The following is a 27826-nucleotide window of genomic DNA, read 5'->3' on the forward strand; positions in this document are numbered from 1 at the left end:
TCCTTAGAGTAATGAAGGATTTCCAAAAAAAGAAAAGAAAAAGAAAAGTAATAATAATTTTAAAAAAAACTCAGAACTTTCCTATTCAACACCTCTACAGTGGCGATGGATAAAATTATATAATAAAAAATAAAACTAAATTATTGACAATAATAATAATTTTTATAATAACAATAAAATTATAAATCCAAAAAAAGTCACAGCACTCTTCTACTTGACTATTAAAGCGACGAGGATTACATAATAATATTAAATAACAATAATATATATAATACGCAATATTTATATAAATATAATAAAACAAATACTCCATAAACAGTTTAAACTACAAGCCCCACAGCACTGGATGCTACCTTACAGAATCAGGTTAAAAACTGTCTGAAATTTGACGACGGCATCTCCGTCTGTGCCAGAGGAGTTCTTAGAGCATGATGCCAGTGTGTGACGGCAGAGAGGTTCCCCTTCCACCGAAGCGTTCTGCTTTTGTGTGACACGCTTGAAAACAAACAGAGGCGCTACATGTACAGACACAACTACAACAGCCTATTACTATTCCACTCACAGCAGCCATGCAGTATACAGGAGAGGACCAGTCATGGCCAGCAACCCGAGGCTCGAACCCTCCCTCCATCCGTACTGACCATCCCGTGCAGCGCGTGTGTGTGTGTGTGTGTGTGTGTGAGTGAGAGATTCCTCCACTCACCCTGGCTGTTGGCGGCCCCCTCTGCCTCCTCGCATTCGGTCAGGTTGTTGACCATCCTGCCTCTCCAAATGCCCTCGCTCCCCTAAAACTGTCCTCCGCTCAGGGGAGAAAAGCAGAAGAACGGCCAAACGAGGAGATGTGTGAGAAAAAGATGGACTGATTTGCCCACCTTCCTTCCCCTGCCGAGAGCTGTGAGGAAATCACCGGCCAACGAATCGAGAGATGCGCGTTTTTCTCCTCTGATTCTCTTCTTCTCGCGCTCTCCTCTCCTCTCTTGGCTGTAGCGTGACTCCCTCTCTCTCTCTCTCTCTCTCTCTCTCTCTCTCGTAGGAGGAGGATTCGACAGCTCAGAGCGACTGGAGTTTACTGGATGATGGAACATGCTCTCTCTCTCTCTCTCTCTTTCTCCCACACACTCGCTCATGCACATGGGTATCCGTGCACACATGCGTTCAGTGTAGTGGCTGACACAATGTTAACACAAAGGTAGTCAAATTAAAATGAAACCATGCAGTTGTCTAGATAATCAGGGGGGTTTAAGCACGCTGCGATGTGTTTTCAAACAGTCTCTAATAACAAAAGTCAAGTCTCTGTGATAATCAGGCTTTAGTCCCTCCATTGTAAGACTTCATTGTTGGATTTTTCCACCTGATGGATTTTATCATGAAAACCTTAAGTCTGATCACTCAGTAAAGTAAGCACACACATACACACACACACACACACATTGGTTGTATATTGTAGGTTGGTCAAAATCCTCTTTCAGCCACTCATGTCATCAAATAACTGCATTCTGCGCCTGCAAATTTGTTTTGTAAAACACAATCAATGCGATCAGCGGGCTCACATCACTGGAGGCTCAGAGCAAACAGAGACGTGGAGACAGGGAAGAATAGAGTGGAAAATGGAGATAGAAGGGGGGAAAAGGAACGGACACAGATGCAAGCTGGAGTCTTTTATCCGAACGCTCCATTCAGATTCTCCCAGCTGATGCGTTTGGATCGTCCAGCCGGAGAACAGATGCACAGTTCAGAATCAGATTCCAGGTAGCCTGCAGTTACACAAAATCTATTAAGTGACCGAATTACGCGGCACTGAAGGACGCCGAGAGGAAGAAAAATGCATTTCGCCACGAGCCACAAAAACAATTCACATGCTTTTGAAAGACATTAATGCGTGTACATGAGAAGCGGACGCCCCCGGTGTAGACGGAGGGGATTTTTTCCAATTAACACACACACACACACACACACACACACACACACACACACACACACACACACACACACACACACACACACACACCAGTGCTCATAAATGATTTCTAATATCTACAGGGATCTCACACCATCCACTGGAACGGCACAAAAGCTCTTATTCGGATGCAAGCTTATACGTCTCCTGCATTCATACGTTGGGTCCCGATGTCACCGGAGTGAGAATGAGACTGAAACTGAAGCGGTAACGAGATCACCTGTCTCGTTAATCTCAGGTGATTTCAGTCAAGTCATCGGGGTAATCGGCATTACTCATTTTCTACAGTAGGAGATGGATCCATACTCATGATGCCCGTTTATTTTTCATTGCGTTAGGATTGTTTTTCGATTTGGTTAAATTATTAAAAAAAGAAACTTCACAAAAACACACTGCTAAAAGCTGTTACAACTTACAATCCAAAAAGTAACATTTGTGAAGGCGTCAAAAATTTTTTAAATCACGCTTTAATAAAAATAAAAGTGTGTATTCATATATAAAAAATAAAATTACAAAAATAAAAAGGACCTTTGGACTAAAACCAATGGCATATTTATTTTAAAAGTAGTTTTTTTTATTTAAATGAGGCAAAATACAAGGCTACTGCAAACTGTATGTATCAAACTCATAAATCACTTAATTTGTAGTGTTTTGCAATTCTCAGGGCGCCATCACCAACATTAATACTTAATACTCAACAATACTATTGATCTGACTGGACGGACAATATTTGATGAGAAATGAACTGAGCTGGATGACAACATCATGCTTTCTGCAGAGCTGCTTTATAGGCGAAGTGAACTAATTTAATAATTGATGATCTTTACAACAGAACTGAATCAACACTGAACTGACTTCAGCGGAACAATGACACTTTCTTTTCTTTTTAGAGCCGAATTGAACTGTTTGCATCATTAAATATATATTTTTTGCTATCGAGAACTGTAAAGCTGCCTATAAAAATAAAGGTGACTTGACTTGATTACACAACACTTGATTTGCAACACATTCATATAAATGTAGAACTCTGGAGAGTGTGAAACATCTCTATTTAGACCTTATTCAGAGCAGCGCCATGACAGGTATGAAAGCGAGGCTGTGATGGACAGACTTGCTGTGTTTCCAATGGCATCCGCTGTAAAAAGCTGCATAAAGCTCATAGTTTCCACAGCTTATATTGTTTTTTGTCAACTGAAATTTCTTGGAAAGATATTTTCCCAGTGTTTCATGAGCAGAACAATCCAAAAACACATTAAATAACAGTACAGCCCGTTGAAGAGATGCATGTCTGTCCCTCACAGCCTCGCTTTCATTCCCATTAAAAATCAAAGATGGCGCTGCTCTGAATAAGGTCTATTAAATGAGATCTCACAAGCACAGAAGGACTGTCTGATGGAGGCTTATGAAGCACCCTGTCGTGAAACTCTCAAAACGACGCGTGCCTCTTCTTCTCAATTCACGCCACCATGCAAGACAAGCCACTCGGGCCAACTCAGCTGGAATGGGGCTATTTTTGGGATAAGAGCTGTCAGGAAGACTCTGTCGCGGGGAGGAGTGCTCACGTCTGAAATGGTCTGTGACCTGTAAGCACTCAATTACAAAAGCTGTCAGCGCTCGGCTCTCCTATACGCACCTCTACGATACAGGCAGCGCATAACCAAGTGGACGCCTCAACAGGGATGGAGAAGAGACATGCACTGCACACAGAAACCACATCTCATGACATATTGCATGTTTATACTAGATTTTTACCTATCAGAATAGTTTGATCAGGTCTGGAGCGCACATTTTGCAATAGCAATAGTGGTTATTTAACACTGTATGATAATGTACGTTACGCACTTGAAGTTAACCAATGATACTGGTCAATTTACAGCACATCAATTCAATTTTTACTTCGCGGCGGACAAAAATAATGCCAACAAAGGCTAAAAACCATATCAATATTTTAAATAATATAAATACAGGACAAGATCTTGACCAAAAGTGTAATGCACCTCTTGATGGAAATAACATCACAACATTTATTTCCATCAAGAGGTGCATTAGTTTTTGGTCAAGATCTTGTATTGACAATGCAAGAGTCCAGCACAATCTGAGCCTGATGAATCTTGGCATTGTCCTCCTGGAATATGGCCATGATGTGTCTTCCTACATGATTGTTTAAGAAATGAAAAGCTACACGCTACATCAGTTAGTGTTAGAAGAACTGTTGCCAATCATATAACATGCTAGAAACAGAATAATCACTGCAATAATGATCCAATCATTGATTCTTAAGCAATCTTTTTTTGGCCGTGCAGCTGCCAGTTCCATTCATCTAATAGGCTGGCAGCTCAGGTCCTTATCTGCTAGGTGGCTAACCAATCAAAACCGATATAAAGTGACATACCCAAAGACATCTGTGCCAGAACAAGCTAGAGAAGAGCAGTGCTCCAGGTGAGGATGTCTTCCCCCAGGGCCTAACCAACCACTGAGGATTGTGGGTCAATTGAGAGAGTTGTTGTACACAAAGCAGGGCAGGATCAGGTGGCGTTGTTACACAGCTGGGGTGGTCGGGCAGCTGAAGCTCGGTGGTGGTACACACACACACACACACACACACACACACACACACACACACACACACACACAGTGACAGAGCAGTGACACAGGCCTGTTACATGATGCCATTTACACACCTGAGTGCACTGCGGCATTAAGTCACAATCCCTGAATGTTGGTTCTGAATGTGTTTAAGACAGTTCAGTGAATAAGATCACGTGTATTCACATATAAGCAGATCCAGACAGTCGGCAGAATTTTCTACGCTGATTTGGGAGAACAATCATTGGAATTCTTGAAACAACTCTGTAAAGCTTGACATAAAAATCTTTATTTTAGTGGTGCAACAGATCACAAAACTCACGGTTTGGATCATATTATGGGTTTTGAGGCACGGATCAGATCTTTTTCGGATCAGAAAAAAGTTCAGACATTATTTAAGATAAGTGAATGGTTAGTAAAGAAACAAGAACAAATACACTAATTATAAGCATAGATACATACAACATAAGGTCTAAGAGTATTATTCAGGAACAGAAATGAAATGATTAAATGTAAAATATCACTGCATGGTGCTCACTGTATAAATTAAATATAGATTCATCTTTGTTAACGCCATCTTTTGTTTTTTTTGTTTAACATTAATGATATAAACAGCAACAGGTATTTATAAGCTGCTGTCACTTTAAGAGCTAATGCACGGATCCAATGTAATGATACACATCCGATTTCTTTCTCAATTGTTCACGTTCACATAACCGATTGTGCTTACGTGAATACTAGCCAAGACAGGCTTTTTATCATAATTTTGTGTATATGTGTCCATTCAAGAGCAAAATGCAAAAGAGGAATCAATTTGGTGTTTACTTTCCCTCTATGATGGTTAAACTTTGCAATTAATCCATGAATCACATGCGTGCCGAACCACTGGGCCTGGTCTGTATGGATCACGGATCAACTGCGAACCATTACACCCCTATATATGCCCTCATACACCCATCCATTCCAGTCAAAACCACAGCAGCATCTAAAAAAAACATCCAGCCTAAATATACAACCTAGAAGCATCAATGCAATGCCAGGAAGCTCAAAACCTCTTTGCAATGAAGAAAAACCTTGGTGATTGAAACAATCTTCACAGCCAATCTTAATAGGCGACAACAATAAAACGCTGAGGGTACGATCTATTCTTTCTGTGATGAGTTTCTCTGATGGTCTGGGCTGAATTGCTGCCATATTAGGACTCGAGGCTGTTCCTTAATGAACAAAAACTCGAAAATACCGAAAGGATGGGCGGCCATCTCGTGTGGAAACTGGATTAGATCTGAGAAGGAGGGTGACCACTTGTGTACGCGTGGTGAGGAGTCGCTCAGTGCCCACCTTCCCTTGAGCAGTGAAGCTGCGGCCCTGGGAAATCAAACAAACAAAGTGTGATAAAGCAGCAAACAATCGTCCATCACGGCCCCCGCTATCACATCTGAGGAACGGAGAGCACGCAGCGTGATCGCTTCTCTCCTAATGACTTTCCTCTTCATTAGATTCATCTGAGCTTCACTCGCTTAGTACTCAAAGTCTGATAATGTTTGTGCCCGGAGCACAAACCCCCTTCATTAACCTTTAAAAGGACTCATTAGGCAATTGCACACACCCAGAGATACTGGGTTAAGGATGCCGAAGGGCTGTGATTGGTTGGAGAGAAGTTTGAAGTGAAAACGGCATCAGATTTGTTGACTCAATCTTTCATCTAGCTGTCTGTCTGCTTACGATCGGTGAGTTTAATCGAATGATGGAGATCCATCTGCAGCTCAAATTGTTTCCTCTGAACTGACTGCACAGAAATCGTCCTTCCCTTTCACAAACAAATCTAATCATACCCTCGAGTTGCCGAGGATTGGCAATCCATGCTTGGTAAATGTCGGAGTATCTCATATAGGCATGTGTAAGTGCTTTGTGCGTGATAAGGACTCCGTTTCATTACTTCCACCTCGTACTGAAGAGAGTCCTGCAAATTTAATGTACCCACAGATAGTTTATGCCATGACTTCTGCAGCTCCATGAATGCATCTTTCTCCAAAGCAACTCGTGAGAATTACTTGGCGTTGTTACATGTGTTGTACCTGGAGGCTCTGACAGCACAAATGAGATCTCTTAAATATAACTCAATAGTTTCTCTTAGACAACAATGCATTTAAAGAGAGGGCACTGTTTGTCACCCGCTTCTCAGATGTTTCTCCTGACAAAAAACCCCCCTATAATTTCTTCTAGAGTTTCAGAAGGGATCTCAAACGATTTGCCAAGATACAATCTGCAATCAATAGACAGACCTCAATATGAATCCTCATCATCGTCTGAGCTTCTCTCCTTTTACTGTATGAAAACTTTTGAAGCATTTGTGTCTCCAGAGGAATTGTTGGGAAAACATCTGAGGTGAAGATGATTCTTAAACGAAACCTAACTGAGAACTCCTTTAAGGCTATGCAAGCGCAGTGAAAACAGCTTCTCCAAGTTCAATTCATCTCTTCCGAGGCAAAGCGGTCCAGAGCGCAGCATCATCAAAAGAGCGCCGGATCCTTTCTTCAGGCCTCGGCCTCTCAAAGAGATCAAAGTCCAGATGGAGAGCTACAACGTGGCCGACGCTGCTTTGTGTATCTATTAGACAGCGATCAAAATTAAGGGGAATTGAATCTCAATCTCTCTCTTCATCTCACGAGCAACAACAAACAGCCATCAGTGCTGGAGAAAAGCTTCTTCCGGGCCTGGTGGTGCAGATAGGAGATGTATGCTGAGCTGGTGATTCGTTTAAAAGTGAACTTGACAGAACAATTGTGGATTTTTTTCTTTCTGAAAACCTCTGGGGCGAGAGTTGATGAGCAGCATTGGGAATCTGGATGCAACAAGAATCCGACACATCCCGGCAGAGCAGGAAAAGAGTGCTGACATCTCAGTGGTCGATTAAAAGTAACAATTACATGCACAACCTGCGCAAGCACTATATCTGCAGTTGTTCAGACAGCAACTTTTCACTTTTCAGAAAAGACTATTTATAGTCGACTCAAAACAAAAGTAGAAGTATTTTAACTTGAAGTCAACATGAGAATGCACCCGCAAGCATTTGCATTCATAATGTGTCTTAAATTCTTCTTCTTACAAATCTCCATTATATTACACAAACATAAAGTTCATTATATTATTGATTTATATGTATATATAGATAATATATATAATAATACATTTATAATAATTTCTTTTTTGGATTAACTGCATTGATGAATCATGCAGAATAATAGGGCCAATTTCTGATTTCATGACTTTAAATGGCTTGTTATTTATCGAGTTAAAACAAACCAGAAATTGCTATATCCTTATTCAACCATGCAGACAGACAGGCATTCAAATGTCAGCTCTATCTATATCTGTTGAACATTATTTGTTTCCATTTGTGTGAGTTTTCTCAGGCTGGAAATAGACAACGGCGTGAATTGACCCAATTTTCCACCCCTACAGAAAAGAGGGCAGGGAAAAGACATACTCCGGGAGAAAAAAAGCTAAACTGTGAGCGGAGGAATCGCGGAAGATCTAATGAACCTGTATTTGCATATGGCATTTGCATGCAGCGCTGTTATAAAGGGCATTTTTGGTGCTGAGCTTAGGGTGGATGTGTAGTCATTATAGCCACTCAGATACCCATGCAAATGGAGCTCCTGTTCAGACAAGCAGCCTAACCTGTCGGACGCAGGCATTTTGACCCATCTTGCGCTCACGCAGTACGCACACACAAATTGTACCGCAAATGCATCAAGAAACCCAAAGAGACCAGCTGTAGGGTGTTCACTTGCATCGGGTTATGACTCTACTCTCGCTCATCCAAACATGTTATTTGCTAATTACACTAAACATCTCTTGAACGCTTCTTTTCCAGTCGCCCTATGCATTAGGACGCATTGCAATCAGCTAGTTGTACAATTACTGTGTTTGGCTATTAAATTGGAGCCCTACCAAGCATTGTGAAACCTTTTTCCCCCAAGGTGCCAGAAAGCAGGGCAAATATCTGTGTCTCCCAAACGCAGATGTGGATATATAGGGCACGAACGAGCGGCTCGCAGTCAGTGTGTTAAGTGTACCTGATCAGACGGAAGTGCAAATATTATGACAGTAGAGTAAACCGACGGATTTTTTGTGACCAGAAGTCACAGTTTGACTGCAAATAAAATTGCACAGCAGTGCGAGAAATTACTATGGAGTTTAGTGGAGCATATTGGCAGAAAAAAGGTTGATTTCGGCTTCGATTAAGGGCTAAAGTGTGACGAATTAAGGCCTCGTAGCCTCTTCAAAGAATTTGAATTATAGCAACAAATAAAATAATATATATTTATATGTAATAAAATTATATAAACTGCATAGAAAACATTTATATAAAAGTACCAAAAAGTAAGAACTTATAGAAGTACCATAATAAATTTTGCCTTGCCAACTATCTGAAAATAGATATATTAGACGAATTTTTTTTATTTAAAAACAAATACGAATTAGTAATGTTTCCTTGCCAACCAAATGAAATAAAATATGTTTAAGCGGAAGAACTCAAATTAATAAAACTAAAACTGAAATAAAAATAACCAAACTAATAATTAAGGAATAATAAACGAATAAAACTGAAATAATATAATTTAAACGAAAACTGAAAATAGAAAAAATATTAAAGGGGTGGTGTAATGCCCTTTTCACAAGATGTAAAATAAGTATATGATGTCCCCAGAGTGTGTATGTGAAGTTTTAGCTCAAAATACCCCACAGATATTTTTATATAGCATGTTAAAATTGTACATTTTTGAGGGTGAGCAAAAACGCACCGTTTTTGTGTCTGTTCCTTTAAATGCAAATGAGCTGCTGCTCCCGGCACAGAGGGCGGAGCTTCAACAGCTTGCACTCACACAGACATGCACTGAAAAATTCTAAAACTTTCAGCCTTTTATGTTCAAACCGGATTCAGACAATGATGGAGAGACTCTGGAAGAAGTGACAACATGTAGAAAGCAACAGGACGTTTCTGAATGGTTAGTTGATGAATTTATAAAGCTGATGTGGAGTTATCTTCTAGTCATTGATTAGCATATTCTGTCTTGATAATCTATAAATCATGTTCAGGGGGCGGGGTTTATGTAAATTTTTGGGTTTGTGATGTCACTAACCCGGGAGGAATGTGGTGTAGTCCCTACCAGCCGTTTGTTGTAGTCCTTAAAAAGCGATTTCTTTAAAAGCAAATATCTCCCTTTGCTTTGAACTTTGAAGCGTTGTAACTTTTCAGATGTTGTTTCTGCTCAAACAGCAACATTACACACTAACTAAAGTTAGAAAAGTGAAATCATAATCAACCACCCCTTTAATATATACTACAATAGTATGTAAATAATAACTGAAGTACTTTTTTCTTATAATTTGTGGGTGAATATTCCTTTAGGCTACCAAAAGAAAACACCTATAATATTGTATGAAATAATGATGGTTTTTTTTACATTGTGAGTGTAAATGCATTTTGTTATCATTATTGTTTTTGTATTTAATCACATTTTGCAACACGGACACTATAAAGTGCTCCCCATTTGTCTTTGACATATATGTATTAATTTAGCAAACAGAGCGCTATAAAAGGCAAACTCATTACCGCTGCCCATTAGATGTAATTCTATGCTACATTGACCTTTCTTATTAACTGCGACATATTGAAGTGGTTTTTAGTGCAGCCGAGTAAAGCGTTTTCTCCACCAGTCTAAATGCCCAGTGCCATGACAAAACAACCCATACTATTTGACAATAACACAAAATAGCAGTGAGTTTAACAGCACCAGAGGATTGGCAGGGAACATTATAAACGTGGCAGAAACTCAAAAACAGTGTTGTTGAAGTCGCCTACACCTGTGAGGTATGACACCCTTAAAATGCTTCTGAGATGTCGAGTCACCTCGTGAAATATACACACACAACCACAGTGCACAAGTCAGTGACAGACAACTCAGTATGGAAAACATGTGCTGAGCTGTGAGACACTAACTGGATGTTAAATGTATTGTGCTTTTGTATAGTTTCAACCTTTCTTCAGTAGTTTGAGCATGAAAAAGCTGAGTTCTTCTCCATATCAGTGTCAGTGTTTCTGAACTCCCTGAAACGCCTCCATTGTAGTCTTGAGTTTTCTTCCGGGAACGAACACGTCACAATATTCCTCATTTAAATAATTCATACGCAGAATAAAGGGGCGGGGCCTGGTTGAGTTAGTCAGTAGTGTGTTAAACTGGCGGTTGTGGTAAGGGGCGGGACATTTCCCTAACACACTCGAAGCAGTTGACCAATCACAACACACTGATCCAGCCGACCAATCAGAGCACATTGTGCTTTTCAGAAGGAGGAGCTTCATAGAGACAGGAACTAAACAGGGGTGCGTTTCCCGTACAACGATGTAACTCACTGGTTCACTACCATAGTACGATGCATCGTTGAAGAAATCAACTAGCCAGTCACGACTGTTTCCCGAAACCTTATTGTCGCAAATTGGTCGTTCAACTACATTGGTTAATGACTTCACGCAGGTGGTGGAGTAATAACTACTTTAGTGTTACAGACAGACTGCGAAGAGAGGAGTTCATTGCAGTTCATTCCGGCCAAAAACTTTTACTTTCAGAAATAAACTGCCTCACCGGCATGTACAGCGGCCAACTACAGTTTTACGTCCAAAAAAAGTGCCTGTACAAAACACAGAATAAGTGAGCAGAAAGGCACATTGACAATAGGGTCAATTGGTTGAGGCATAAATGATCATGGGATTCTGGTACAACACGACTTATATTTCATTAGACTTTCCATTTGCGATCACAGATATCTGTAAAGGTTAAGTCACAAATCAAACTGACCAGTAATACATAACCACAATGGACAGACACTTATTCAATAAAAACAAATATCAAAGGAGTCGCGGTCACACAGAGGAATCAATACAATGAAGATACCCAGAAAATGCTGAAATAAATTGCCCTGAGGACTATCGAGCAAAACTCGTTTTATTCCATCCTACAGTTTATTTGATGTTTCATTTTTATCAAGGAGCCTTTAAGAGAGAGAACTTACAAAGACAAAAGTGTAGACAAAGTGTAAAGTCACAATTGACTGATATGAACAAATCACTTTCAAATCTTAGTTGGTACCTTTGAACCAACAATTTCTGCCGTATATTGTGGTGAATGAAAAGACATGAACGCCACATATCAACACAAACCGTTTCAGCATCTGCCGCTTACGCCAACTATTAAATGACTGTCAGTGTCCAATTCTTATTTTGTTGTTACATCTGTGATGTTTTGTAATGCATTGGCTTGAATACTGTACACCTGGGACAGGACAGCAGTTATAGTAATGCTTTCCTTGTTGCATTTCGATATAAAACAATAAAAAAAACTATAACAGTGACATTTATGATCATTGAACGATATTGTTCACTGCTTCAGGAATTGAGAGAAGACAAATACGGGATTGGTGCACTGGCTGCAGTGTATTAGAGAACACATCCACATGTTTGAACATGTCAGTAGTCCTCAAATCAGCTCAATCAAACCCCACGGGCTCCGTCAGGACGGGACCACTGAGTGATAATTGACTGCGTAAGACAAGGGATCCTGGGGATTTACAGGATGATGCGTTTTGGCAAGAACAGCGACTGTGAACAGCGTCTTTGAGTCCCGAAGTTCCTTGGCCTGTTTATCAAAAGATCATTGTAGGGCAGTGGGCAGTGTGAAACAACATCACAATGTTCACAGCGGGATGCTCAAAGATTAGCAAAAGACTAAAAATGCGGATGAGGGGTTTTGTCACGGGACCACACACGGGAAACAGGGATAGATCCAAAAGCAGTAATTTATTATTCAGGGTAATCCAAAATCATAATCATCCAGGCAGGGGTCAAAATCCATATAATCAATCCAAACAAAACAAGAACAGACTAGAAAACAGACCTCAGAAGTGGCGTGACGAATAACAACGACTCCATGACAAACACTAACCAGACAGGGTATATATACACAGAAACTAACAATGTGATAGGGAACAGCTGAGTGCAATGAACAGTGATGAGTCCAGACAGGGATTGTGGGAAATGCAGTTCCAGAAGTAATGGCGACAGTATGGGGCAGAGACCTCTAGTGGACACCCGGGCACTGTGACAGGGTTTTACTGTGCAATCTGTTGTGCAATCAATTTTATTCAGAAAGGACACATTAAATTGATAAAAAAGTGACAGTAAAAGACATTTATGTAACAAAAGATTTCTATTTCAAATAAATGCTGTTCTTTTAAACTTAAGAATCAAAGAATCCAAAAGAATATGCAATATTAAGGAGCAAAAGCGGCTTTCAAGATATTAGAATGATTTCTGAAAAAACAGAAATGTATGAGTAATTATGCTGAAAATTTGCATTACACGAATAAATTACATTTAAATATATACAAATAGAACAAAGTTATATTAAATTGTGATAATAATAATAATATTTCACAATATTACTGTTTTTTGTTGTTGTTTTTTTTACTGTATTTTTAACCAAATAAATGCAGCATTGATGAGAAAAAGAGAAAAAACACACGAAAAAAACCCGGATTTATTCCAAACTTTTGACGCACATTCACATTCACATCACGGAACAAGAACCAAGTATTGATACTAACCACCCATCAAAGTCTAACGTGTATCTGAGAGAAATGAAGTCTGCATGTGCAGAACGTGTGTTTGTCGACATGAACATCTGCTTGGATCAAACTGCTGTGCAAACGAGGGTAAGAACAAACTCTAATTAAATGCACATTAATATAAAGTGATTTACCAGCGAGCAGCCAGGCTGAGGTCAGAAACTCTCCTCTTGTTATGATGACATGTCATGATGTCCTGAATCTGCTGTCGCAGTTCACCCAGTGCAGTCAGGTAAGACTGAAGGATCATGGGATACTAAGGACCCACGGATGCAGCTGGAGGAACAGGCACTAATGAGACACAGGTGACAAAGATGGAGTTTAGCAGGCTTGTCTATTTCAGAGGAACGGTTGGGAACTTACAAACTGAGTCATTGAGTTCCTGCATTCTGCAGCTTTCCCAAAACTGAACATAGTTTGACAAATATCAATTTAATTGTCTCAACATTAAGATGAATGACTTAAAAGAACATTGGAGGTAAATCAAATTCTTGATATTGTACAAAAGCTTGCAGAACTGTAAAAAACCAGTGGGAATTATGAGTTGAATTGTTCTCTTTACGAAAATCAATTCACAGGTTTTCTGATAGACTGAAACGAAGCAGTAACTTCACACCACTGGCCTGCTAAGCATATTTATCTTTTCTTTTGCGGCTTTAATTAGCATGAAATGAATTAGCAGCTGACTAATTTCAAAGGTTCTGGCAACCCAGCAGTGCACATACATGGATCGTAAATGTATGCCTGCTTTTTATTGAACTGGATATCCTCTAATCAGAGCTGATTATCAGTAATACAGTCATAATCAGCTTGTTTTTAAAGAGCTCATATAAGGAGGAATCTTTGATCTTGTGGAAAAAGAGTTCGTGTTGTAGGGCTGAGCAAATATGGGCAGAACTCTTTACTGCCCTAGTACTTCAAAAAGCCTTTTAAAGGTATACATGTGAATTAAACGTGGCACAATGGCCTTCATCATCACAGTATGCTAATGCCTATCTAGTACAAGGGTTTCATCAATATGCTGATGGGGGACTGTTGGGACACTCCAGGCACAGGATGGTTCTGTCGGGAGAGACGGGGTCGTTTGCACCTCAATCACATGTCCCATTTGCTTCACAGGACATGTGCTTTCAACTACATACTGTTTATTTACTAGTGTGTTCTAATATGAAACTATGCCATGTTTGGTCTCATCTGACAGCTTATAAACTGAAATGAATGGTGGTGAACTTAATAGAGATATTAAGGTATCCTAATGTACAATCTAGGTTGGTTAAACATGCATTGAGGAGAATGTGTTAATGTTCTTCTCCCCCTCTTGATCACTACCCATTTGCCTCATCTTTTGGTTTCCAGCCGGTCAGTTTCGGTGTTGGTATTCCACTCATGTTTAACCTCTTATTCTTTAAAGGGAAAGGTCTTTCTTAGATCTGATAGGAAAATTTAGGATTTAACTCGAACGTTTAGATAACGAAAGTTACAGTCACTTTAGCTTTCAACATAATCAGTGATAAAAGGAAAGATTTTCAAATAGTCCAGTCATTTCAAGCCAAAATGGGGGTCAACCTTGAACAAATTGCAACAGAAGCAAACTCAACTGATTTTGTATCCTCAGTATGTCCTGAGTAAGGGGGAAAAAAGCCCCGAAGAATCCCATTAGGGGAAAGTTTTGAAAAAGACCCAAGCCTATTCGTTCTTTTTCTTACGTGAATAGGGTAAAAATGTTAACCTTTAGATATCACCATGAAAATTACTGAGTTGATTACTGACATCAAGACAAACAAAAAATGTATTACAAGTTTTTTGAAATTGTTTGTTAACATGGACAAACGGTGCATAATCTAATTACGTATGTGCTAATTTGCATAAATACCACAACAGATAAACATTGGGTATAGCCAGGGGAAAATGTCTTGTTGTATCTTGTTGACACATAACAGTAAAATACTTAATGTTAATGTCTGAATGGAACCCATTTAGGCTACCCATGAGCATTAATACATAGAGGCACGAAGGAGAAGTACTTTAAAAACCAGCCTTTATTCATTTTTAAGAGATTGGGTTTGGGGCTGGGTCCGTGGGACTGTTTCTGGGGGACGAGTCTGAAGGAAGAACAGGAGACAATGGTAAGGAGAATGCAGAAGACAAAAGGTAGGTCAAATAAAAAGTGAATCTCCAGAAACAGTCCCACGGACCCAGCCCCAAACCCCATCTCTGCAATAATAATTAATAAAGGCTGGTTTCTAAAGTACTTCTTCCTGCCTCTATATATTAATGCTCATGGGTAGCCTAAATGGGTTCCATTCAGACATTAGCATTAAGTATTTTACTGTTATGTGTCAACAAGATTCAACAAGACATTTTCCCCTGGCTATACCCAATGTTTAGATCTGTTGTGGTATTTATGCAAATTAGCACATACGTAATTAGATTATGCACCGTTTATCCATGTTAACAAACAATAAAAAAAAACTTGTAATACATTTTTTGTTTGTCTTGATGTCAGTAATCAACTCAGTAAATTTCATGGTGATATCTAAAGGTTAAAAATGTTACCCTATTCACGTAAGAAAAATAATAGGTGTATGAATAGGCTATATTTGGGTCTTTTTCAAATCTTTCCCCTAATGGGATTCTTCAGGGCTTTTTTTCCTTACTCAGGACATATTGAGGATACAAAATCAGTTGAGTTTGCTTCTGTTGCAATTTGTTAAAAAAAATGCATAAAATGACTGGACTAAAAGCCTTTAAAGCAGTCAAAGATATTTATTAAGTTACATGTTTAAATATACAGACAGTGGAATGGAATAACATACTGTATAGAAAACTTAGTTGGAACAAATAATGCACTGTTGTGCAGAAGAGGCCGTAAAAGCCTTTCTTCTAGAACGAGGTTACGCACCGATGCGCAGGAGTGACAGGGTTAAAGCCTTTCTCCCAGATCAACAGTTACCTTTCCTTCTTATACCCTGAGATAAGCATTGTTAAAGAATAACAACTTTAATGGAGACAGATTTATTATATTGGAGTCAGATAAATATTTCAATTATACACGTCATCCTTCCACTGTAAGCTATGGAAGCTTGTTTCCGCCAATGAATAATAAATAAATAATAATAATTGCGACTTTTTATCTCACAATTCTGACTTTTTTTTCTCACAATTGCGAGATATGAAGTCAGAATTGTGAGAAATAAAGTCGCAATTCTGAGATATAAAGTCAGAATTGCGTGTTATAAAGTTGCAATTCTGGGAAATAAAGTCGCAATTGCGAGATATAAAGTCGCAATTCTGAGAAATAAAGTCGCAATTGCGAGATACTGTATAAAGTCGCAATTCTAAGAAATAAAGTCGCAATTGCGAGATATAAAGTCGCAATTCTGAGAAATAAAGTCGCAATTGCGAGATATAAAGTCGCAATTCTGAGAAATAAAGTCGCAATTGGGAGATATAAAGTCAGAATTGCACGATATAAAGTCGCAATTGCGTGTTATAAAGTCAGAATTGTGAGATATAAACTATTCTGAGGTAAAAAAAAAAAAAAAAGTCCACAATTCTGAGAAAAGATGTCAGAATTGCGAGATATAAACTCGCAATTGCGAGAAAAAAAGTCTGACTTTATAACACGCAATTCTGACTTTATAACACGCAATTGCGACTTTATTTCACGCAATTCTGACTTTATATCTCGCAATTCTGAGAAATAAAGTCAGAATTGCGAGATGAAAACTCGCAATTGTGAGATAAAAAGTCGCAATTATATTTTAAATTGTTTTATTTTGTGGCGGAAACAAGCTTCCATAGTAAGCTTCCAGACTTACAATGTACTATGAAAACATAATGTAACTTTAAGAAACTCATAGTCCAAAAATAAATGAAGCATTCAGTCTGCTCTACTTCGTAAGTGTTTGCCTACACATTACGTATGCATCAGATGGGCGTCTTTGGCCGCTGTGATGCATTCTGCTGCATTTCCAGTGTTGAGAAACGCATTTTGAGACTGAAGCATATGCTTGTTGTATTCTATTGGGGGAAACCTTTCCAAAGTTTTATGAACCACTTCAGTTTAAACCAACAAGCAGAACTCTAGGGGGAGAAGAGTTAAACAAAAATATATGACATAAGACTCAATAACAATTCTGTTATGCAGAACCATTTTTAAAGACTTTATGTTCACTCTTAAAATATAAACTTTATACATTTTTTTTTTTTTTTTATCTGGAAAAATCCCATTAGGGTTCTTATGAATATTATAGAACACAAATAATATAATATAATATAATATAATAAAATATAATATAATATAATATAATATAATATAATATAATATAATATAATATAATATAATATAATAAAACTTAAATAATTATATATTTACGTCCTGTTCACTTTCACTTTCACTTGTCACTGTGAAAATAATTAAGTTCAAAAGATGATTTCTTATATATATATTATATATATATATATATATACTGTATATTGTCACAGAGTTCAAAAGGTTCTGCATTACAGGAATGACCTTTCTGACCCTTTAAACTGAAGAACAGGATAAATGGCGAGTGTGAGAGTTGCACAACACAGATTTCACTATAACACGGAGTAAGAGCAAGTCAAGATGAGGACAACAACAACAACAACACAAATTCTCAAATCTGTAGGAAACACACACGGGCTGCTAACCCAGTTTTGGGATGTGATACGAGGTGGGTGATGGTACTCTAGATCTCTGCTTCTGAGAGGGTCTGTGTGAGTTTAGAAATAGCCGGAGGAAACAACAGATCGCACATCAGTGAATAATACTCTGAAAAAGGAATGGCTGGAAGATAGATGTTGGCACTTTACGCTCGCATGCCAGAGCGCCACACCGCTCCACTGCACACAGATCTGCTTCTGAACACAACACACACACACTGAGAATACGCCGTTATTACATCATCACGCCAGCAGCCGACCGCAAATCAGGAGGTACTGGTACTCATTCAATACATACCCTTAACCCTAAGAGGGAACTAATCCAAGTAACTAATATACTCATAAATACATTTTATATGAACTAATATACAATCTCAAATTGGGACATTTTGTAAAATGCATTAAAAATCTTTTCTGTGCACGTTTGTCAGTTAAATAAAGTTGAAAGAGAACTAACTTGGATTTGTTAGTTCTCTTTCAACTTTATTTAAGTGACAAATGTACACAGAAAATATTTCCAAAGTTTTCACTGAACAACTTTGTAAATATAATTTTTTTTTTTTTTTTTTTGATGGCTGCTCCAAAACAATTGGTACATAGGCATGTTTCCCACTGTCACATCAGCTTTCCTTTGAATTATACTTTTTAATAGTTTGGGAATTGAGGATACTAATTGTTGCAGTTTTGCAAGTGGATTTTTACCCCAATCTCGTCATCATTCGCCATCATCGTCACGGTCATCATTGTCCGATTCTCCTTTTCATGATGGGCCATACATGTTCAGTAGGAGACAGAATAATAATAATTTTATTAATAATGTCTAAGCAGTATAAGAAGCATTTTCCATTTGTTTAGGTGTGAAACTTGGTGCACCATATCGTTTTAGCACTGGAAAGGAAGATCTTTTTCTCCACTGTAAGGGTGAATGCCTGGTGTTTAGCGGCTAAATGTTGCCTGGCTATCAGTGTCTGGCCTCTGAGGGCATGTGTGTGTGTGTGAAATGTAGCTGAGGGTACGGTTTACACACGCACAGCTTATGTCTCAGAAAGCACTCGCGCCTTGTGGGCTCGCTGATAAGAGACCGCCATCAGCTCCGCTTTGTGATAGAAAACACGCAGCCGGAGTCACTGGCCCCAGAGAAGACGAGTACGGCCAAAGAAAAGTCTATTACGCTCAATAGCCCTCTCTTAGACGCCTCACATTCAAAAGCTAAGAGACAGAAAGAAAGAGCAGTAAAAATACGGGATATTGTCCTGCTAGCAAAATGATTTTTCTCTCTGCAATATACGACGCTGATGTGGCTGAGGTTTGATACACGGCTCTTTCTTTCGGAGATCCACCCGGAGGAGGGAACAGCTTCGGCTTGGAAAGACCGGCTTCATGGAAGATTCAGTCCCACTGTAGATGCCTGACCATTATCCGTCACATATTCCTGTTCTTCCATATTCCTATATACAGTATGTGCAAAACCAATGCAATTCAATATAATAAACATATCCTTTGACAACTGAAAATTGGTTTTGAAAAAAAAAAATATATATATAGTATGGTATTACCACATGCATTTGCCATATACTGACGTCAAATGCAACAGATAGGGAGAACTATGTGTAAACATGAAAATATGTGATTACTGTATGATTGAGATTCTTTGTTGTTAGTTCACCTAAAAATTTTAATTCTGTTATCATTTGCTCACCCCAAAGTTTGGTTTGAAATGTGCCGGGGACAGAGACGCATTCGGACGTGCATTTTCAGAAGTGCTGGGTACAATGACACATTCATTTTTTTTTTCATGTTTTGAAAGACGATGTCCTGTAGCTTACTAGTGTAAATAAATAAAATGTATACAAAAAACGTGATGATGTCCGACTCGTTTTATGAAGAAGAAAGCCTTAAGTTTTCAAAGCATTAGACATATGACCCACTATTCTGCTTCACAAGTACCATGCTGACAATATGACATGACGTGGTTTAATGTACCGAAACAATGATTACCAAATTTCTCTCTCATATTGCTCCTCATAACCACTGAAAACGGTAAAAAAATCGAACCAAAAGTCAAATTATTATGGATGTAATCTGACATTTAGCGTTTCTGCTTTATTAGAGCCTATTGTAAGGAAAAAGCTTAACGTGGTTTAACGTACCTAAACAACGATCAATGATCTCCCAAATATCTCTCTCATATTGCTCCTCATAACCACTGAAAACTGTCAAAAAAATCGAACCCAAAGTCCAATTATTATTATTAAAAAAGGGGTGGGTACAAAAATGACTCAAGACAAAATCTGGTGGGTATGTGTACCCCACCGTCCCCACCGAAATCGACGCCTATGGTTCACCCTCATGTCGTTCCAAACCCGTAAGACTTTTGTTCATCTTTGGATCACAAATGAAGATCTTCTTGATGAAATCTGAGAGATTTCTGTCCCTCCATTGACAGCTGGAGAACTACCACAAAAGAACTACCACTTTGACACTTCAAAAAGTTCATAAATAAAACTAATCCAAATGAATTGAGCGGTTTAGTCCAAATTTTCTGAAGAGACTCGATTGCTTTACATGATGAACAGATTGAATTTAGGCTTTTATTCACAGAATACAAGGTTCATTTATGACCATTAAACGAGAAAGATGATTTTTATCCACGTAATGGTGGATAATCTACCAGCAGGGGCTTACTGGACTGTGCTAACCAGTCAGTCTTTTAGTTTGTTTTTAGTGTAACACTTTGGTTTAGACTCAAATCGTAAAGCCCAAATAAGTTCTTTTGGCCAATGGAATCGCTTTGGGTTTCTTATTCTGCACTGAATCTTACACAACCGAGCAGTTATTTTGCCATTTTTAACGAACTGAAATGCGAATGTGAAAGAACGTGATGTGTGAGAACAAGAGCAAATATAAGTAACAGACTCATGGATCTGTGAGGATGGGGATTAAAGACAGATAAACTGAACGACCAGTTGATTTCCCTCAGGTGTCGAAAGAGACGTGTTGACGGACTGTGACCCTGTAATCTGGTATTTGCACAGTTCTCACCCACCACATAAATAGCCATGTGGAGAAACAGGTTCAGTGGAAATGTTATGAAACCGGTCTGTGTAAATAGGGTTCGGCAGCCGTACTCATCCGTTCCCTTAAGTGCGTTGAATGCATACTATATTAAACACACATATTTAATGCACTTCTTCACATTTACAGATTTATGTTTTAAGATAGACAGGCAGCAATGCACTTATAAATAAAACACCACTCTGAGTGCAAAGTGATCTCTATATAATGGGTAGGCAGTCTGTTTATAGTTCATGCACAGTGGATTTCGAGAAATCTGATTTCTGTAGACGGAAGTGAAAGCATTGCTTTTAAGCATTCAGTTTCAAGGTTTTCTGAGACACAACACACTGCTAACAAACTAAAAACATCACTATTACTACTGCTGAAAAACACTGAGAGTATCACCAAAATATCAATAAGAAGATCACAAAAATGTCACCAAAATATCAATAAGATCACCAAAATATCAATAAGAATATCGACAAAAGAATATCAATAAGTGTTTTTCACTTGAACCTAATAACCACTCAAAAGGCTTTTGCACAATCAAAACCACTCACATTTTCTGCAGAAGTTGAAAAGATCTAGTTAGTAATACAACGACAATAAAAAGATTAACATACAGTGTGGAAAATTGCAGCATTAACCTGAGCTAACGTTCAAAGACATTTATGACGGCTTTGTGAGGCTGTATTGACTGAGCTGTAAATGATCTTTATAATTGGAGAGAATTATATTCAGAAACATTGTGTAACAGGAGACTCAGAGCACTTGCAGAGGGTTAGACCACTTTAAAAGCACCATGACATGACGTCTGAAGGGTCTCTGAGACATTCTAGACCGAACCACCTTTATGGTAAAACACGAGAGAGGATGAACACGGCACTTAAAAGAAAGGAACATGCAAGTAGCTCAAACTGACACTGCAGATCTGGAACATGTAACACTGTACTAAGATGCTTTAGTTTAGTATGCTTTTTTAATGGGCTGGAATAAAAACAAGGATCCCACATCTGCATGTTCTGTCTTCAGTGCCTGTGGCTGTGGTTGGGCATCACACGCTCATTGCATCTCATTCTCTCAGAGACGGCTAAACACAACATAAGCAGTTTTTTTTTGTTGTTGTTGCCTTGTACACATTATATCTAGTGCACAGATTCTGGGGAAATTACTCTTTTTTAAAAATCTTTTACAGCCATTTACAGAAATCCAATAAAAGCACCCAGTTTTGAACAAATAGTAAAAGTGATGATAGCCAAAGCAAACACCAGTAATGATTGTTTTCGGACAGGTTACCAAACAAACACACAACATGGGAGCACACATATACCATCACTGACAAACATTGACAATGATTCATATTATATGTATATATGCAAAAATAAAAAAAGTCTATCACACATCAAACTATACAACTACAATTAACACTTAAGTTTAGGGTCTAATTCTCACTATTAACTAGTTGCTTATTAGCATGCATATTACTAGGATATTGCCTGTTTATTAGTACTTATAAAGCACATATTAATGCCTTATTCTGCATGACCATATTCTACATCCCTTACCCAATACCTGAACTTAACAACTACCTAACTAACTATTAATAAGCAGTAATTATGAGTTTATTGAGGCAAAAGTCATAGTTAATAGTGAGAATTGGACCCTAATCTAAAGTGTAACCAAAATAATATTAATAATAATAAATGTTAATATTATTGTGTAATCATTTTATTATTAGTAGGGCTGGGTAATTATACAGATCAATCCAGTCCATATTTGATTCCGATTCTCAAGACCTCAATTCGATTCGATTTTGGATAAATTCAATGGTACAATTGTCACTGTCCCCACGACAAAAAAGTAATAAATAAATAAAATAGTTTATTTATATAGCACATTTCTTACACTATGGTAATTCAAAGTGCTTTACATAGAGATGAATAAAAATAATCACAAAATAAAAGCAAGGAAAATTCAAACAGTTATTCAAAAGCTTTACATTGAAAGAAATTATAATAATCACACTATAGCAATAGAGCTTTGCATAGAAAATAGACAAAAAATAAAAGCAGTTATTAAATGAATTAGAGTAAAATGAATTAAAATAGTAAATACACTTCTCATCTGGCAAAACACCGGTGTATCTTATTTTGACTCTGAGATTTCCCCATGATGGTCAGTATTCTTCTGTGGATTTTCATATTCCGTGGATTATCTGAGCCCACCAGATTAGTAATCTGTACCAATCCAGACCAGTAATCTGTACTAGTCACCACAGTGTTCCCTTGATAATCCGTACCAGACCAGTAATCTGTACTAGTCACCACAGTGTTCCCTTGATAATCCGTACCAGACCAGTAATCTGTACTGGTCACCACAGTGTTCTCTTGATAATCCGTACCAGACCAGTAATCTGTACTAGTCACCACAGTGTTCTCTTGATAATCCGTACCAGACCAGTAATCTGTACCAATCCAGACCAGTAATCTGTACTAGTCACCACAGTGTTCCCTTGATAATCCGTACCAGACCAGTAATCTGTACTAGTCACCACAGTGTTCCCTTGATAATCCGTACCAGACCAGTAATCTGTACTGGTCACCACAGTGTTCTCTTGATAATCCGTACCAGATTAGTAATCTGTACCAATCCAGACCAGTAATCTGTACTAGTCACCACAGTGTTCCCTTGATAATCCGTACCAGACCAGTAATCTGTACTAGTCACCACAGTGTTCCCTTGATAATCCGTACCAGACCAGTAATCTGTACTGGTCACCACAGTGTTCTCTTGATAATCCGTACCAGACCAGTAATCTGTACTAGTCACCACAGTGTTCTCTTGATAATCCGTACCAGACCAGTAATCTGTACTAGTCACCACAGTGTTCTCTTGATAATCCGTACCAGACCAGTAATCTGTACTAGTCACCACAGTGTTCCCTTGATAATCCGTACCAGACCAGTAATCTGTACGTCACCACAGTGTTCTCTTGATAATCCGTACCAGACCAGTAATCTGTACTAGTCACCACAGTGTTCCCTTGATAATCCGTACCAGACCAGTAATCTGTACGTCACCACAGTGTTCCCTTGATAATCCGTACCAGACCAGTAATCTGTACTAGTCACCACAGTGTTCCCTTGATAATCCGTACCAGACCAGTAATCTGTACTAGTCACCACAGTATTCTCTTGATAATCCGTACCAGACCAGTAATCTGTACTAGTCACCACAGTGTTCTCTTGATAATCCGTACCAGACCAGTAATCTGTACTAGTCACCACAGTATTCTCTTGATAATCCGTACCAGACCAGTAATCTGTACTAGTCACCACAGTGTTCTCTTGATAATCCGTACCAGACCAGTAATCTGTACTAGTCACCACAGTATTCTCTTGATAATCCGTACCAGACCAGTAATCTGTACTAGTCACCACAGTGTTCCCTTGATAATCCGTACCAGACCAGTAATCTGTACTAGTCACCACAGTATTCTCTTGATAATCCGTACCAGACCAGTAATCTGTACTAGTCACCACAGTGTTCTCTTGATAATCCGTACCAGACCAGTAATCTGTACTAGTCACCACAGTGTTCTCTTGATAATCCGTACCAGACCAGTAATCTGTACGTCACCACAGTGTTCCCTTGATAATCCGTACCAGACCAGTAATCTGTACTAGTCACCACAGTGTTCCCTTGATAATCCGTACCAGACCAGTAATCTGTATAGTCACCACAGTGTTCCCTTGACCGTCATGAGTCAATCCCTCTCAAACTCCACCACAGAAAGGTGAGCACTTGCTCACAAATTTGGTCATCAGGACCATCCAGGTTTCCCCCACGACTACAATACTCTTCACAAAACGCTGGTTATCAATCAGTGCCATCTGAGTTCAGTTTAGAATCAAAAGGAGAATGCAGAGATAAAATACAGTGTAATCAGTCGGACGCAAGGTGGCACAGTGCTCATTCAGTAAATGCACAGCTAAACAGATGTGTTTTGAGTCTGGATTTGAATGTGACTACTGTAGGAGCACATCTGATCTCTTCTGGAAGCTGGTTCCAGCATAGTAGCTAAAAGCAGATCTAGTAGATGTGATCATAATGATCTGAGTGATCTGTTGTGATCTGATCTGTTTCAATTCAGTGAGCATATCTGCAATGTATTGAGGTCCTAGGCCATTGAGTGATTTTTATACCAGTAATAATACTTTAAGATCAATCCTAAATGTAACTGGGAGCCAGTGTAAAGACCTGAGGACTGGTGTGATGTGTTCATATGTTCTGGTTCTGCTCAGCGTTCTGTATGAGCTGCAACTGTCTGATGGTCTTTTTGGGAAGGCCAGTGAGGAGTCCATTACAATAATCCACCCTGCTGGTGATGAAAGCATGCACAAGTCTTGTCTGGAAACAAAGCATCTAATTCTTGCAATATTTTTGAGATGATAGTATGCTGATTTAGTTATTGCTTTGACATGACTACTGAAGCTAAGGTCTGACTCCAGAATCACACGAGATTCCTGATTTGATTTTTAGTTGTTAGACCCCTAGCGTCAAGGTATGCATTCACCTTAAGAAAAGTCTTTGTTTAGCTGAAGAAAGTTTTGGCACATCCAACTGTTGACTTCATCAATGCATTGGCACAGGGAGTCAATGGGGCTGTAATCGTTATAGGCAATAGGGCTAAGTAGATCTGTGTGTCGTCTGCATAGCTGTGGTAAGAGATTTGGTTATTTCTCATTATTTGGCTCAATGGGAGCATATACAGGTTGAACAGGAGTGGCGCAAGAATTGAGCCTTGAGGGACTCCGCATGTCATGGATGTCCACTATACACTCACATAATAACCTCTCCCTTCTATGACCTGAACCATTTTAGGACTATCCCAGAAAGCCCCACCCAGTTTTCCAGCCTGTCCAGAAGTATGTTGTGATCGACAGTGTCAAATGCAGCACTGAGGTCGAGTAGTACCAGCACTGATAATTTGCCTGTATCAGTATTTAAGCGAATATCGTTTATTATCTTTATATGCGCTGTCTCTGCGCTGTAGTGCCGTCGGAAACCAGATTGAAAATGGTCAAAGTATCCATTCAAGCTTAAGAATTTGTTCAGCTGATTGAAGACAACTTTTTCATTGATCTTGCCTATGAAAGGAAGATTTGAGATCGGTCTATAGTTGCTTAACAACACACGCACTCTTTTTGCTACTGTAGAGAGACTGACAACCCCCCCAAGCCAGATTCCCAGTGAAATGCTCTCAGACAACAAGTGCAGTGAGTTTGCTTCTTTTTTCTCTGAGAAAATCAATAATATCAGAAAGGTGATCAGCACATCCTTGAGTTGCACTGGGGTCAGACAGATCAAACCACCTGAGAAAGTAGTTACTATGTCTGACTTCAAAGAAATTGATGGCAAAATTTTGGAAGAAACCGTACAGCACCTTAAAACATCAACCTGCGCTCTTGACACACTTCCCACATCATTTTTCAAAAGTGTGTTAAACAGTTTAGAAGCAGATCTTCTAGAAGTGGTAAATGCCTCACTTCTCTCTGGGAGTTTTCCAAACTCCCTGAAAACTGCAGTTGTCAAGCCCCTCCTGAAAAAGAACAATCTGGATAAGACCATATTAAGCAACTATAGACCGATCTCAAATCTTCCTTTCATAGGCAAGATCACTGAAAAAGTTGTCTTCAATCAGCTGAACAAATTCTTGAGCTCGAATGGATACTTTGACAATTTTCAATCTGGTTTCCAACCGCACCACAGCACAGAGACAGCGCTCATAAAGATAATAAACGATATTCGCTTAAATACTGACTCAGGCAAATTATCAGTGCTGGTACTACTCGACCTCAGTGCTGCATTTGACACTGTCGATCACAACATACTTCTGGACAGGCTGGAAAACTGGGTGGGGCTTTCTGGGATAGTCCTAAAATGGTTCAGGTCTTACTTAGATGGGAGAGGTTATTATGTGAGTATAGGAGACCATAAGTCTGAGTGGACATCCATGACATGCGGAGTTCCTCAAGGCTCAATTCTTGCGCCACTCCTGTTCAACCTGTATATGCTCCCAATGAGCCAAATAATGAGAAAGAACCAAATTGATTACCACAGCTGTGCAGACGACACACAGCTCTACTTAGCCCTATCGCCTGATGACTACAGCCCCATTGACTCCCTGTGCCAATGCATTGATGAAGTCAACAGTTGGATGTGTCAAAACTTTCTTCAGTTAAACAAAGACAAAACTGAAGTCATTGCTTTTGGAAACAAAGATGAAGTTCTCAAGGTGAACGCATACCTTCACTCTAGGGGTCAAACAACCAAAAATCAAGTCAGGAATCTTGGTGTGACACTAGAGTCAGACCTTAGTTTCAGTAGTCATGTCAAAGCAATAACTAAATCAGCATACTATCATCTGAAAAATATTGCAAGAATAAGATGCTTTGTTTCCAGACAAGACTTAGAGAAACTTGTGCATGCTTTCATCACCAGCAGGGTGGATTATTGTAATGGACTCCTCACTGGCCTTCCCAAAAAGACCATAAGACAGTTGCAGCTCATACAGAACGCTGCCGCCAGGATTCTGAGCACAACCAGAAAATATGAACATATCACACCAGTCCTCAGGTCTTTACACTGGCTCCCAGTTAAATTTAGGATTGATTTTAAAGTATTATTACTGGTATATAAATCATTCAATGGCCTAGGACCTCAATACATTGCAGATATGCTCACCGAATATAAGCCCAACAGATCACTCAGATCACTAGGATCATATCAGCTAGAAATACCAAGGGTTCACTCTAAGCATGGCGAGTCCGCTTTTAGCTATTATGC

At 39.0% G+C, this 27826-nt stretch overlaps 1 protein-coding gene across 6 annotated transcripts in view; it reads right to left on the reverse strand.

Moving 5' to 3' along the window:
* Positions 1 to 27826, reverse strand: part of slc12a5a (solute carrier family 12 member 5a) — a 156910-nt gene that overhangs the window by 93304 nt on the left and 35780 nt on the right. Inside the window, exon 1 of one of the 6 annotated variants that reach the window (XR_014629450.1) lies at positions 704 to 970. The exons of 3 other annotated variants lie outside the window; for them this stretch is intronic. Coding sequence is in view for 1 of the 3 variants with exons in the window: in XM_084426431.1 (XP_084282557.1) it covers positions 704 to 758 (55 nt within the window). In the remaining 2 variants the exon portion in view is untranslated. Of the gene's footprint in view, positions 1 to 703; positions 971 to 27826 lie in introns of those variants that run through there. 2 more of the 6 variants (XR_014629451.1, XM_084426431.1) reach the window with 2 other exon arrangements.

Source organism: Rutilus rutilus (genome assembly GCF_951802725.1).
Source record: "Rutilus rutilus genome assembly, chromosome: 12".
In the NCBI taxonomy this organism is placed as follows: Eukaryota; Metazoa; Chordata; class Actinopteri; order Cypriniformes; family Leuciscidae; genus Rutilus; species Rutilus rutilus.